Source organism: Artemia franciscana, chromosome 15, assembly GCF_032884065.1.
Source record: "Artemia franciscana chromosome 15, ASM3288406v1, whole genome shotgun sequence".
In the NCBI taxonomy this organism is placed as follows: Eukaryota; Metazoa; Arthropoda; class Branchiopoda; order Anostraca; family Artemiidae; genus Artemia; species Artemia franciscana.
In genome coordinates, this window is record NC_088877.1 from 39,285,336 (window position 1) to 39,300,316 (window position 14,981).

At 36.9% G+C, this 14,981-nt stretch overlaps 1 protein-coding gene across 1 annotated transcript in view; it reads left to right on the top strand.

The window, feature by feature from the left end:
• Positions 1 to 14,981, top strand: part of LOC136036457 (uncharacterized) — a 70,582-nt gene that overhangs the window by 28,429 nt on the left and 27,172 nt on the right. Inside the window, exon 3 of the mRNA XM_065718701.1 lies at positions 187 to 284. Coding sequence (XP_065574773.1) covers positions 187 to 284 — 98 coding nt within the window. The remainder of the gene's footprint in view (positions 1 to 186; positions 285 to 14,981) is intronic.

Genomic DNA, 14,981 nt, shown 5'->3' on the forward strand with positions numbered 1-14,981 from the left:
TTGACTGGTGTGCCATTGTAAACTTCTGTTGCCTCCTTGATGTGAACTTTGCTAGTTCTTTTTCTTAGGAATCCTCTTGGGAATAGTTTCATTGATACAATTTCACTGAACGATAATTCCATCTTGTTAATTATCTCTAATTTTATATGATGGTATGGTATGTTGTGGATTGACTTTTTTTTCTAGTTTGCCAGCCTAAAATATCGAAGGATCAAGTTGTGTTCAACCTTCCTTTAGATAATTATGAACGATGTGGAATAAATAAGATTACCAACAAACAAACCGTAAGTATTTTGATTATATTTGCTGTACAGACACGTATGAATTTAGTTGAAGGGGAATATTTTTATGTAATTCGCCTTTCTTGCATTTTCGAAAATTTGTGCTAACATCCATATCTATTGTAGACTATTTTCTATTTCAAATAATTTATTTAAATTTTAAATGCTTTTTAAATACATTGTTCTGAGTTTCAAGGTGTGTGGTCGTTACACGAGACACGGCAAACTATGTATTTAACGACTTAAAGCCGATCTTCCATGTGATAGGAATGTTGCCTTATAGCCAGAACCTATAAAAACCAAGCCAAAAATAAGTAAAAGACTTTGAAAAACAAGCTAAAAATAAGCAAGAGACTTTGAAAAAAACAAAACAAAAAATAAGACAGAGCCTTTAAAAAATAAGCCAAAAATAAGCCTGAGACTTTGAAAAACAAGCCAAAAATAGGCAAGAGTCTTAAAAAACAAGCGAAAAATAATCCAGATACTTTTAAAAAGCAAAAAATAAGCAAGAGTCTTTAAAAAACAAGCAAAAAATAAGCCAGAGAATTTGAAAAACAATCCAAAAAAGCCATAGCCTTTAAGAAATAAGCCAAACATAAACCAAGGACTTTGAAAAAAAGCCAAAGATAAGCCAGAGCTTTTAAAAAACTAACCAAAGATAAGCCAGAGACTTTTTAAAAAGCCAGAAAAGCCAAAGGCTTTAAAAAACAAGCCAAAAATGAGCCAGAGTCTTTGAAAAAGCCGAAAATAAGCCAGAGACATTGATAAGCAAGCCAGAGACATGAAAAACAAGAAAACAATAAGCCACAGCCTTTAAAAAACAAGCCAAAAATAAGCAAGAGACTCAGAAAAAAAACCAAAACTAAGCTAGAGCCTTTATAAAACGAGCAAAAAAATAAGCCAAAGACTTTAACAAGCCAAAAAATAAGCCAGAGCCTTTAAAAACAAGCCAAAGATAAGCCAGAGACTTTGAAAACAAGCCAGAAACTTTAACAAATAAGCCAAAGTCTTTAAAAACGAGTAAAAAATAAGCCAAAGACCTCAATAAAAGCCAAAAATAAGCTAGAGCCTTTAAAAAACAAGCCAAAAATTGAAAAAAGCCAACAATAAGCCAGAGCCTTTAAAAAACGAGCCAAAAATAACCACAGACTTTGAAACACAAGCCAAAAATAAGCTAAAGACTTATAATAAGCTAAAATAAGCCAGATAGTTTGAAAAAAGCCAAAATTAAGACAGAGACATTAAAAAGCGGAAAAAGCCAGAGCCTTGCAAAAACAAGCCAAAAATATGCCAAACACTTAAAAAAAGAAGCCAAGAATAAGCCAGAGCCTTTAAAACAAGCCCTAATAAGCCAGAGCCTTTAAAAAACGAGCCAAAAATAATCCAGAGAGTTTAAAAAATAAACCAGATACCATTTTGCCCCAATTCCTATTCAACTTTTCCGTGCTTACATACCATTGGTTCACCCTCTGTGTTTCCACGGCAAAACGACCTTTGCTGCATGATCCACTAAATTTTTATCTGTTTTTTGCTGCATAATTGTTCAACGGCTGTGAAACGATTTTATTGGGTTCTAGAGCTTTTTTAAGCCTATTCATTTGGGTAACGTCAGTCGGGTATCAAAAGGACGTATCTCCATAATTGCAAAGTTTATTTCCCCTCTAATAACCGTGAAACAAAAACATATCGATACGTAAACCGATATATATATATATATATATATATATATATATATATATATATATATATATATATATATATATATATATATATATATATATATATATATATCAATCTGTTTTAAAATTACCGGAGAGAAAAAAAAAGTGTGAGGTTTTTGTTTTGCTATTCTGAAAATTTACAAATAGGAAGATACGTCCTTTTGATACCCGAATGGCGGTATGCTGTTTAAATATCAAATAGTTCGTGGTACCTATAAGTAAGAAGCGTATCTGGTCAATAGTAACCAAAACTCTAAACAATAGAATTTTGATAACTGTAGACACCTCTCGCTGTACAAAAAGTGGGCTACCATAGTAGCAATGCTACTTCGCAGTTTTCATAGCTTAGTGCAATTTGTTGCCAGTTTTTGTCTGCGAATACCATTTTTACATATAAAGATAATTTTTGCTCAAAGAAAAGATGTCAAAACATAAGTTGTGCTGCTAAAGCGTCGACAGGTTTTGGAACTCTGTTGAATTCTGTTGCTGACATTTTTGGAGATATCAAAAGTAATAACGATCATGATAGTAATAATGAAAAATAATAATGATGATTCCAAATATATAAATTTTATTGATTTTAATACAACCCATCAAAAGCTACGAGTCCAAAAATGTTTTCTCGATTTCCCATCGGGAGGGTCGATGGGGATCCCTCATTATCAAACCCCGCCCTTTATGCTAAACTTTGACTTTTGGGCAGAATTCTTTAAGAAATACTCCTCAGGAAAACGTCCAGAGCTTTGGCGTTTGTAATTGAGGCAGAATAGTCCAGGACTTTTAGCTCAAAAAAGGGTCGAACCCGGACAAAATTGCAATATAAACGAAAATGGTACCAAAATGATCAGAAAAAAATTCTGTACAACATACTAAAAGTCCCCATAAATCCGAGTGGGGTGAGTACCCGAAAAACAGGGGAAAAGGGGGAAATGCGGGGGAAAATTGGAAAAATGCCGAACATGCCCAGAAAATAGTTTAAAGTGAGTTTTCTGGGGTTTTCACATACGCTGATTACGAAATTGACATCTAAAATTCAGTATAGACAAAGAGTACTACGGAAAACGGGGGAACAGGGGAAAGAGGGGAGAAAAGAGAAGAATACAGGGTAGGGGTAGAAAGCGGTTTGGAAGATATTTTCTGGGGTATTCCTATCTGGTGATTATGAAATTGAGATACAAAATGATATACAAAAATCGATTAACATAAAACGGGGAAATGGGGGGGAGGGAGGGGAAAAAGGAAAATATACAGGGTAGGGGTAGAAAGCATGTGGAAATGTGTTTTCTAGGGTTTTTCTATCTGCTGATTATAAAATTGACATCTAAAACAAAGTTCGAGAACAAATACAGGAGATCTATAGAGGTTCGGCTTCCCCATAGGTTCGGAAAAGGCAAAAAAAAATTCGAGAAAGAAATACGGAAAATACTGAAATTACATTATTCCGTATTCCTCGCCATTATCGACAAGCGCGTGGGTTCGTCAACATAATCCTGTTCTAATTCGACATCCAGTAAGAGAAGCAAGGTAGACTAGTCACCGCGGAGTTCCAGTGCCGACGACAAAACCTATCCTGACGGAATGACATCTAGCGGATCCAATAGTCCCCAGTCTCCAGCAAGTCCCCTGAAGAAAATTGTAACAATGCTTGGAGGGTTCCATACACGAATGAGCTTCTTAGGGGCCATAGGCTATATAATGGAAGGGTCGGGCCTGAAAGAGATGTTAGAACTTGTGTACGGGGAGAATACAGTGAAACACATTTTCAGCGGCAAAGCGGTTGCAAGAGCAGTAAGAGCTTACGAGCTAGTCGACGCATCACTGAATATTTCACTTTTGTGCCTGGCATATTCGATTCCGTATGGCGAGAGACCTTCCGACCACGAAGATCTTGTACGAGTCTCCAGCGTGTATGACGATTTGGTGGATGGAAAGATTTCTGTGGAAGAAGCGGCTAACCACGAAGCCCTTCAGGCGATTTCGCTACGCCTCGAAGCCTTAAAATCGTCTCTGAAATCCAGCAGAACTGCGAAACTATTCATGCAGTATTCCGAGATAGTTTCAATCTTTCGGAAGTTTCTGAAAGCAGAAAGGACTGGAGACTGGGATCTCTACTTATCCTCTCTTTCTGATATGCTCCCATACCTCGCAGCTGCGGGGCATAATCTTTATGCCAAGTCAGTTCGTCTTTTTCTTCAGATGATGCAGGAACTTGAAGCATCGAATCCACAGCTCTTCGAACAGTTTGCAAGCGGCAAGTTTATTGCCCGACGAAGTGATCGTTTTTGGGCTGGATTGGCTCCAGACCTCGTCATCGAGACAGTCCTGATGAGGATCTTAAAAACAGATGGAGGGCTGACAAGAGGAAAAGGGATGACTGAGCTTCAGAGAAACATATGGACAATGTCTATGCCAGTACTCGCTTCAGTGAATGATCTAATGCAGAAACTGAAGGGTCTAGAGTACAGTTCTAGTGAACAGCACGTTACTGCAACCGCAGCACGAATACAGAGAGATACTAAGGATCTACTGACGTTTCTTGAATTTCTTCTAGAGAACTCTCCTTTCACTAGTTCCACAGAGCTTAGAAGTATAGGTTCCGGGCTGATTGCCCATAAAGGCGTCAATGCAGAGGATGCTAAAGCTGTAGGTGAGCTGATCCTCCAGCGCATGGATGGCCAATCCGTCGAAAGTTTTTCATTCAGGAAGAAAGACAAAGTCGTTACACTGGCATCCGATGGGAACATCAGGATAGATGGCGAGATTTTGCATATCGATCCTGCACTGCTTTTTCAACGTTTTTCGACTGCTGCCCATACATCTGAAAATGACATGCCAGAAACTCTACGTTACGAACTGTGCAGTTATCCGCCCGCTTTGTTTGAGAATCCTGGCATAATGCGTCAGCCAGACAAACCTGCACTAGCGAAAGCAATATGGAAAGAAGCGAACACGGACGCGATTCACCACCTGCCAGTGTCAGATCGTGTCACTGTAGTTGACGGAGGTTGGCTGCTTCAGCAAGTACCTTGGAAGATTGGTGATACTTATGATTCAATCTGTGACAGCTATGTTAGTTTCGTTACTCGACGCTGTACCTCCCCTACTGTTGTCTTCGATGGATACAGCGCTGGTCCAACCACGAAAGATGCTACGCACAACCGACGGTGTAAGGGAAGCCAGCATCAAGTGATCGATTTCAGTTTAGGGATGAAGCTCCAGAAAAAGAAGGAAGAGTTTTTGAGCAACTCTCAGAACAAACAGCGAATTTTAAGCTACATCGGGGAAAACTCAGAGCCAAAGGATTTGAAGTCGTCCATGCGAAGGACGATGCTGACTATCTAATCGTGAATACTGCCGTAACGAAAGCAGAAAACTCTGAAACAATAGTTCTTGGCAACGACACTGACCTTCTGATTCTACTCTTGTATCACCTCCCGCCTAATGCAAAAACACTTTACTTCGAATCGTCAACGAACGCAAAAGAAGCGATAACACGGTTCTGGTGCCTCAACGAAGTGCAAAAAAAATGGGAGAAGTATCCAGGCTGCTTCTGGTAGGGCACGCACTCTTGGAATGTGACACGACCTCACGAGTTTTCGGACTTGGAAAGCAAGCTGTGCTACCTCTTTTGAAGAAGAGCGAAGTGTTCAGAAAAAAATGCAAAGTGTTTCTGGATGAATCATCGTCCAAAGATGAAATTGTGAAAGCGGGTGAATATCTTCTCCTCAGCTTGTATAAAGCACAACCAAACGAAGATCTCACTAAGCTGCGACATCGAATTTCCTTGGAAAAAGTTTCTTCGTCTAATACTACGGCGTTTGTTAAGCCTGAAAGGCTTCCGCCAACCGAAGCTGCAGCTTCATTCCACTCCCAGCGAGTGCGCCTCCAGGTATCCCGTTGGAAAGGGGAACCAGCTGACCTCGACCCGGCTGACTGGGGTTGGGTCCTCAGAGACCATAAATACTCACCTGTGATGACCCATTTGTTGCCCGCACCTCAGACTCTTTTGAGTGTCGTGAGATGCAACTGTAAGACAGGCTGCAAGAACTCGCGATGCAGCTGCAAGAAAAATGGATTAGCGTGTACGTTCGCGTGCGGAGAATGTCAGGGTATCAACTGTTTGAACAGGGACAACGAGATTGTCGAAGACGAGGAGCTCGACTAGTGATATCAATGCTGTGTTTTTCAAGTCAACTATACTGCTTTCGAAAGTGCAAATTTTACATATAATAGCCATTTTATATATAACTGCCAAGCGGTTGTTTTCTTTATGTTTAGTAATTCAAATGGTTGTAAGAAATGTCTGTGATTCAAGAAAATACAAGTTTGATACTTAAGCGAGTTATTTTGTCCATAGGCCTACTTATTAGCCATTAGCAGCTGGCTCAGGAGTCAGGCCTCCCTTCCCCTTTTCCGTTGTTTCCTCCAGTTTTGTTCGGTTTTCATGGTTCTCGTTTTCTTTCCTTCATTTTAGGGGTCAGTTTCGTGATCAGCAGATAGAAAAACCCCAGAAAACACATTTCCAAATGCTTTCTACCCCTACCCTGTATATTTCCCTTTTCCCCTCCCCCCCCCATTTCCCCGTTTTATGTTCATCGATTTTTTTATATCATTTTATTTCTCAATTTCGTAATCACCAGATAGGAATACCCCAGAAAATATCTTTCAAACCGCTTTCTACCCTACCCTGTATTCTTCTCTTTTCTCCCCTTATTCCCCTGTTCCCCCGTTTTCCGTAGTACTCTTTTTCTATACTGAATTTTAGATGTCAATTTCGTAATCAGCGTATGTGAAAACCCCAGAAAACTCACTTTAAACTATTTTCTGGGCATGTTCGGCATTTTTCCCGTTTTCCCCCGCATTTCCCCCTTTTCCCCTGTTTTTCGGGTACTCGCCCCACTCGGATTTATGGGGACTTTTAGTATGTTGTACAGAATTTTTTTCTGATCATTTTGGTACCATTTTCGTTTATATTGCAATTTTGTCCGGGTCAAACCCTAAAAGTCCTGGACTAGAAGCTTTGCTAAGATACTGAGATTCGTAAAAAAAAAAGTATGCGTGAAGCGGAACCTACGAGTTTTTACCAGGGAGATATGTCTTCAAGTGTTACTCTTATTTACAAGATTTATGCGTCGAGTATCTGCTGTTTTTGTGTTTCTGTTTCAAGAATATCTGCTAGTTTTTGCTTGTTTCAAGCTAAAATCTTGGTTATGGAGGCTTAGTTTTCTTAGTAAAACAACGTAAAACTTTTTAGATCAAAATAAAGACTTTATTTATTATTAAGCACCGACGGTAGATTATAGGCTCATATTCAACGACACCCGGAAGGTTATCAGGGATAATTCAACGAACCAGTATCTAACAAGAAGATTGCACCGCAAGAAAATCACAAGAATCGTAATTATATTTAGAGGAAACTAAGGTTAATTTGCACGAACGGTTAATTATCATAGGCAGCGCAATAGCGCTGCCTAAGCAAAGAGCGATGTGGGCACAATGTATTGTTTTTCTTTTCTTTAGACCAGGGCACTTCGTATCGAAAAAGTTGTCGTAGAAACTCCGAAAAAGGTTTCATTCGATTGAAAATTGAAAGGTTTAGTGCCCTTTTTAATGGTCAAAACTAATTGGAGGACAACTAACCCCCTCCCACATTGGTGCATTCTCATAGTTCTTTAAAGACTTCATTTAACTATGAGAATGCACCAATTGCAAAAATGCAGATTCAATATCATAGAAAATTTTCAGAGTGCCGGAAGGATATAAAAAAACATGGATGATTATAAATTCCGTGGTTAAGCCTGACCATTCCCCTCCATCATTATCAACGAATGTCAAGTTAGACGGAAAAGTTATTGATAAAGAAAAAGAAATAAAGCGGGAATTTACATCCTATTTTGCTTCAATTGGTCGTTTGACAGCTAATTCTGTATCTGAAAGTCGCCCGACCAGAATTTTGAGATTGCCACTTTGTTATACATAGTTCAAATGTCCAATAAATATGCTTTTGGTGATAATACAACCTTCCATAGTTCCTGGGGAAAGGGCTATGTGCGATATCAGCCGTTTTGTTATCGGGCGTATAGGTATCGCACACACCGTTATCGAACGTAGTAGTATCGCGCGTATCTATAACGGGCGTATCGGTATTGAGTGTTTTTTTAATCATGGTTTTGTACCTTCTATATGTTTTCGATTAAAATAGGCAAAGATTAATTTAAAATATCAAAGTTTTTCTGAGGGAGGTGAAGAGCGAAGTTAAAACTTTAAACGAAAAAAAACTACTACTTCACAGCCTATGGATAAAACTATTGCAAACAAATCAGCTGGTGATATTTACCTATGTTGGTTAGTTTGTAGGATTATAGAAAACTAGTGCTTTGATAATTCACAAAAGCCAGGCACAAAAACAAGAATATTGATTTGGGAGAGAAAAATAAGTATGTAGGCTCGCAACAACAAAGTAATCAACAACAAAGTAACGATCATGGTTTTGTGCCTTCTATATGATTTTCGATTAAAACAGGCAAAGATTAATTTAAAATATCAAAGTTTTTCTGAGGGAGGTGAAGAGCGAAGTTAAAACTTTAAACGAACAAAAATTACTACTTCACAGCCTATCGATAAGACTAGTGCAAACAAATCAGCTGGTGATATTTACCTATGTTGGTTAGTTTGTAGGATTATAGAAAACTAGTGCTTTAGTAATTCACAAAAGCCAGGCACAAAAACAAGAATATTGATTTGGGAGTGAAAAATGAGTATGTAGGCTCGCAACAACAAAGTAATCAACAACAAAGTAACGATGCGCAACAACGCAACAACAAAGTAATAACAAATTTTCATAGTCTTACGCGAGCTGTGATATCAGTAACTTTCAGTATACAATTAGAATTATCATAAAAACTTAGACATAAAAATAAGTGTTATTTTATTAAATGCAAAGTCATTAAACAGGATACAAAAATAACAGATTGATTTAACAGGTAATATCTTGGTCTCTCCTAGTATTACTCGGAATGAAGAATAATCTAACCATAATATGAACTCTGGAAATCCGGTTATTTCTCTCTACACAATGAGAATTTCAATTTATGCAACAAATTCTAAGGGGAGTATGTAGTCCTAATTCTAACAAAATTGCTTCACTCCGAACTTGTCAACAAAATAATCAAGACATGTCCTTTTCAGATCCAAAACCACGGTCAATCTTGTTGCGCAGAAATGAGGCCAAATTAACGGAAAAAAAATAATTATCCTAAATACTTTATTTTTATATTGTTAAAGGTGTCCCTAAAGATTTTGCTTTTAAGGTACCAAAACTCCTATATTGTTTGTGTTTTCAGTAAAACGCAAGTTTTCTATAATCCTGCAAACCTAGGGAAATACTACCGGCTGATTTATTTGCGCTAGTTTTTACGATATATGGTAAGATAGGCCGTGAAGTAATAATTTTTGTTCCTTTTGAGTTTCAACTTCGCTCTCTACTTCCCTCAAAAAAAAACATTGTTTTTTAAAATTAATTTAAGAAATGATTCAAAATTTCAACCGCACTTTGTACATGTAAGTTTGTTTATTATACATGAGGTCGTAGAAAGCCAATACGAGGTCCTGGATGGTAAAAAATTCGGCACTAATTTGTTATATAATAAACACTTGAGAACTTAAATCGCGAACATGAGACGATATCCGGTTTTCACAGTGCTCATACCAGACAATTAGCTTCGGCTCAGTGGCAAATTACATTATAGCTGTATTTTAATCAAATATTGATTTGGTATTTTGGTTAGGTTAGTTTAGGTTTCGTATTTAGAATAATGCGCCCTTTCATAATTCTTTTGTTATAGTTTTCATAATTTTGTTATTAAAGTATTGTATTTTCATATTTTGTTTTATTTCATTAGCATTCAAACTCCACTACTCGAGTGTATGTTATATGACACGTGATGAAAGCTGGGGAATAATAATGGAAATAATAATTGAAAATAATAATTACCATTCCCGAATCAGTGTCATGTTACAAACCCTTCCAGTAGAAAATAACTTCTAACCCGTTAGACCTGGTAGAAAAAATAAAAGAATAAAAAAAGGGAGACAGATCAGTGATATCATGCAAAAAAAAAAATGGTTTTCTTTATTGTTCAAAGCCGGGGACTGTGATTTCCCTTCTAAAGGTTTTTGATCATGCTGATTCCAATGGTATATTTTTCATTTTGATCTGATGCCATTTTTGAGGGGTCTTAAACTTTTATTCGAAATCAGCATAAATTTCGTTTTGAAATAAACCCACTTTCTAGACAAACCGAAATTCTAGTTACCATTCCTGAATCAGTGTCTCATGGCAATTGTTTTGATTAGGCAGTTTTTCTCAAAACGCGTTTTTTAACTTGTGGGCTCTGATTCGCTCTTTATTAGGTTGCAATTGCTGCTGCAACCATAAAAAAAAGTTCATTTACTTTGTCTTCCCCTTTAGGACACTTCGATTGTAATTTGAGTGTCATTTCGATGACTAGTCACTTTAAAAACTTATATCACCAACCTTGGTGGAAGTCAAACGTCTGTTGGGAAATATAATGTAATGTTGTCATCAGCTGCCAAAAAAACTGATAATTTTGCCTTTGGTAAAAACCGGAATTCAATTTATGATTTTGGCTGGCGGCGAGTTGGGTGAGTGGAATGAACTCTCTTTATTTATTAACTATTAAATTACAAAAACTATAAATACACACAACCGCCCGGGGGAAGTCTCAAACAGCCTGGTGTTGGACGGCTGAAATCCTCTGATTCTCAACCTAATTTAATAAAGAAACAAAAATTAAAGAAGGACAGAAACACTCACTCAATTACCCTTAATACCAGAATATACATAAATAAAGGCTAACAATAATTAAAAAAAATTAACTCTCCACTCCCAATAAATGTTTTTTTTTAATTTTACTTTAAACGAACCAATATGTTCCGCCTCCCTAATGCCAGCTGGGATATCATTCCAAATAGACGGAGCTAAATACCTGATTCTGAAAGCTGCACGTGTGGTGTCTCGGTATTCAACAATAAAATTATCTGCCTCTCTAGTTTCATACCCATGGAGTGAAAGATTTACTCGAAAAAAACTGGTAAAAACTGGAGGACATACATCATTGCAACATCGATACGCAAAAACAGCTGCTTGATAATCTCGAATCTGACCAATGTTAAGCACTCGTAATTTCTTAAAACATGACGCCGTATCATTCACATTTTCTACATAATTACCAAGAAGACGTATTGTTTTATTTTGTAGGATCTGCACTCTTTTAAAATTTGCGTAAAAATTACTAGACCAAAGGACACAACCGTAATAATAAAATAATATAATAATAAAAGAACTGATAATGGTAAAACATGGTTTAATCGACGCAAAATTCCCAAACCTCTAGCAACTTTAGCTGCAACAAGATCACTATGGTTCTCCCAAGATAGATTACAATCAAGCTGGAACCCCAAATAACGAACTTCATGCACCTGTGACAAAGGCCTACCGTTAAAAAATATCTTTTTATCAACACATGGAGGCTTACCAACTCTCCTATAAATCATGAAATTAGTTTTATTAACGTTCACTGACAAAAGGCTCAAACTTGTAAATACAAAAAATACCTTTAATACCCTATTTACCTTCAACAACAAATCATCGACAGAATGACTAGACACAGTTAAAGCTGTATCATCTGCAAAAGTCGTAATACAACACTCATTGTAGTAGAAAGTAGAAACGCATTGAATCAACATACACAAGGTACAGAAGTGGTCCCAAACAGACCCCTGAGGTACACCACACCTTACTTGAAAAGGAAAAAAAAAAACACATCATTGAATACAACTTGAGTAGATCTACCACTTAAAAAACTATTAAACCACTTTAAATAGTTACCACGAACTCCAAGGGATTGTAGACGTTTGAGTAGTATGTTATAATCCACTGTATCGAATGTTTTTTTTAAAATCGATAAAAACAGTCAAAGGGATTTCACCACATTCAAAGCATTTATATACAATATCACAAAGGGAATGCACGGTGTCCGACGTCGAGTGACCATTCCTAAAGGCAAACTGGTTTTCACTTAACATCCCCGTTTTCATAAGGTGATCATAAACACTTTTATGCACAATTTTTTCAAATATTTTCGAAAACAAGAGTAGGATTGATATGGGTCTGTAATTTTCAATTTCTAGCTTATAGCCACCTCTGTGAAGGGGGATTAATTTTGTCCTTTTAAGCGCATCAGGTAATATACCGGTTTGGAGGGAAAGATTGATTATATGGACTAGACATGGCATTAAATAACACATCACTGACTTAAAAGTTTTCAGATTATTGCCATCTGTCTCTGCTGAATTCGATTTGATTGTTTTCACAACCTTCAGAATTTCATCTCCAGTACAAGGCTGAAATTCAATTTCATTTCCGATTCCTCTATCATCCACAAATTCATCTTTCATTAAATCATTACTATAGTTCACCAACCCTTGCGCCTGTATATTTTGCCCAACACTTGAAAACAACTTAGCAAATTTAGTGATACTTATTTCATCATTAACAAGTTCACCTTGAATCAGCAGTGAATGAGGTGGAGCTTCTTTCTTTTTTCCTAATATGTCATTAATAACTTTCCAAATTCTTTTAGTATTATCCTTATTTAAACTCAGTTGGTTGGCAAAGTATTCTTTTTTAGCCTTTCTTCTCATCGCGTTTACTTTGTTGCGCACTATTTTGAATTCTTCCAGTTTCATGGCACATTCACTATTTAAGTATTCCACATACGCTTGATTTCTCAAATCTGACACTTTAAGAATTTCAATAGTTATCCAGGGCTTCCTGGGTTCACACTTAAGTGGTTTCAAGAATTTCACTGAGCAAGTCTTATCATAAATTGGCTGTACGGCCCCCATCATACGATCAAATGCACCAGAAGCGTCATCTTTCATATCCATAATCTTACTAAAATCAATGGTACTCAACTCTTCGCCAAACCTCTGTAAATTCACATTTTTCAAAGACCTAGTCTTTACTTTTTTTATTTTATTTCTTTTTATTCGGCCACAAGGTACCGCTCCAACAACTGGGAAATGGTCCGAACAAGGATATAGAACCACATCGGCATAACTACGGTCCAGATACTTAGAACCAACAAAAATATTATCAATGAGAGTGACACAATGACTCTTAACACGTTTTGGAATATTTATTATAGGGAAAAGATCATGAGCAACCGTCAAATTAAAAAAAAAAAAATCAAAATTCGCTCCATTCAATGTTAGCAGATCAAAGTTGAAATCACCCACACAAATAAAATCTAAACCTGTCTGAGACACCTCACGCGCAAGTTGATCAAACCCACGTTCAAATTCTTCCCAGCTAACACTTGGTGGTTTATACACAACACTAATCACAAATTTACTACTTCCCATATCTAATTCCAGATTAAAACTTTCGAATTTACCCTCTATCCAAACATCAATATCATTTCTTACATGTTATGTCAACGACTTGGAAATCAAACGCGCAATTCCTCCTCTATAAAGTGACGTCCGGTTTTTAATCTCCAAAATATAATCTGGAAAAGAATACAATGAGACAGAGTGTTCCTGACTCAAAAAACTTTCACATATACCAATAAAACTAACTTTACCTTGAGAATCAGAGAGAAATTGCAACACATCCTCACAACACGTGGTTAGGTGGCACTTCCAGGCACATAAACTCAGTAAATCGGCTTCCGCGGGGTTTAACTGCGAACATTGAACGTAAGCACTGTTTCTCAACTGTTTAAATCTAACTTGGTTCATACAAGGCTCACTATCATTTGCTATTTGTGCCGACAAAACCTGTTCAAGGAGAAAAGGTCGGGTCATTAAATCATCCAAATATTTAAATCGTCGTACCAAAACAAATCTCTCTAAATATTCCAAATGTTCCATCCAAATATTAAATCATCGTACCAAAACAAATCTCTCTAAATAAAACAAAAACAAAAAAGAGCAAGAAAGAAAAAATACACATAAAAGCAGAAAAAAAAGAAAAAAAAAATACAAGCAAAAACCTTAAAACAAAATAAACAAATGTAAAAAAACACTAATCATAACATATGAGACAAAATACAGTCGGTAATAGAACGGATTTTCATGACTGTTGACCCTGCACTAGGCTTTGCCAAAATCTGATCCTGATCCGACCAAACATTTCTCTGACCATACTTGTCTTTCGCTGCATTCAAAATGTCCCGGCGACGTTTTGTTAGAGACTCCGATACAAAAACACCAGTTGAAGCAAGTTTAGCTTTTGCTTTAAACACTCTACGGGCTACATCTTTGCCAGAAAATTTAATGATGATCGGAGCAACTCTAATAAAACTTTCTTCATGCTGTGTAGTCGGATTATTCAATCGGAGACGGTATACATTAATCAAATCAGAAGATGAGAGGTCTGTTGCAGACATTTTGCTATTTATAATTTGAAATATTGTAGTGCGAGTGTCTACACCTGGTAACTGCTTTACCCCATGAAATATAAGACCATCAAGCAAGGACGCTTGATCATAATCATCAAGCTTTTTTTCAATTCTACTAATCCTCCCCTCCAAATTTCTAATTTGGGTTCTCAGACTACTTAGAGCCTGCTCAATTTTTGCAAACTTTGGATTAAACTAGAGGGTGACTGAATCATAAACCTGGCTGACTATCAGTTCAGTAGTCTCTTTTAGTGACCTTGGGTCATTGAACTTTTCAGTCACCTTTTTTGTAATATTTTCCAGCAGATCACTTTTTGTCTTCACAAGCTGGGCTTCAGTTGCAACTAATTTGTTGTAAATTGGGGCGATACTTGAAGAAACTGAGTTAGACCCTAATTTATCACTTGCTTTCACGGCTAAAAAAGCCTTAGAAAGAGTTTCATAAATCTCAGGGGTTCAGGGGTATCAAGTTCAACAATTGCTTTTTTACC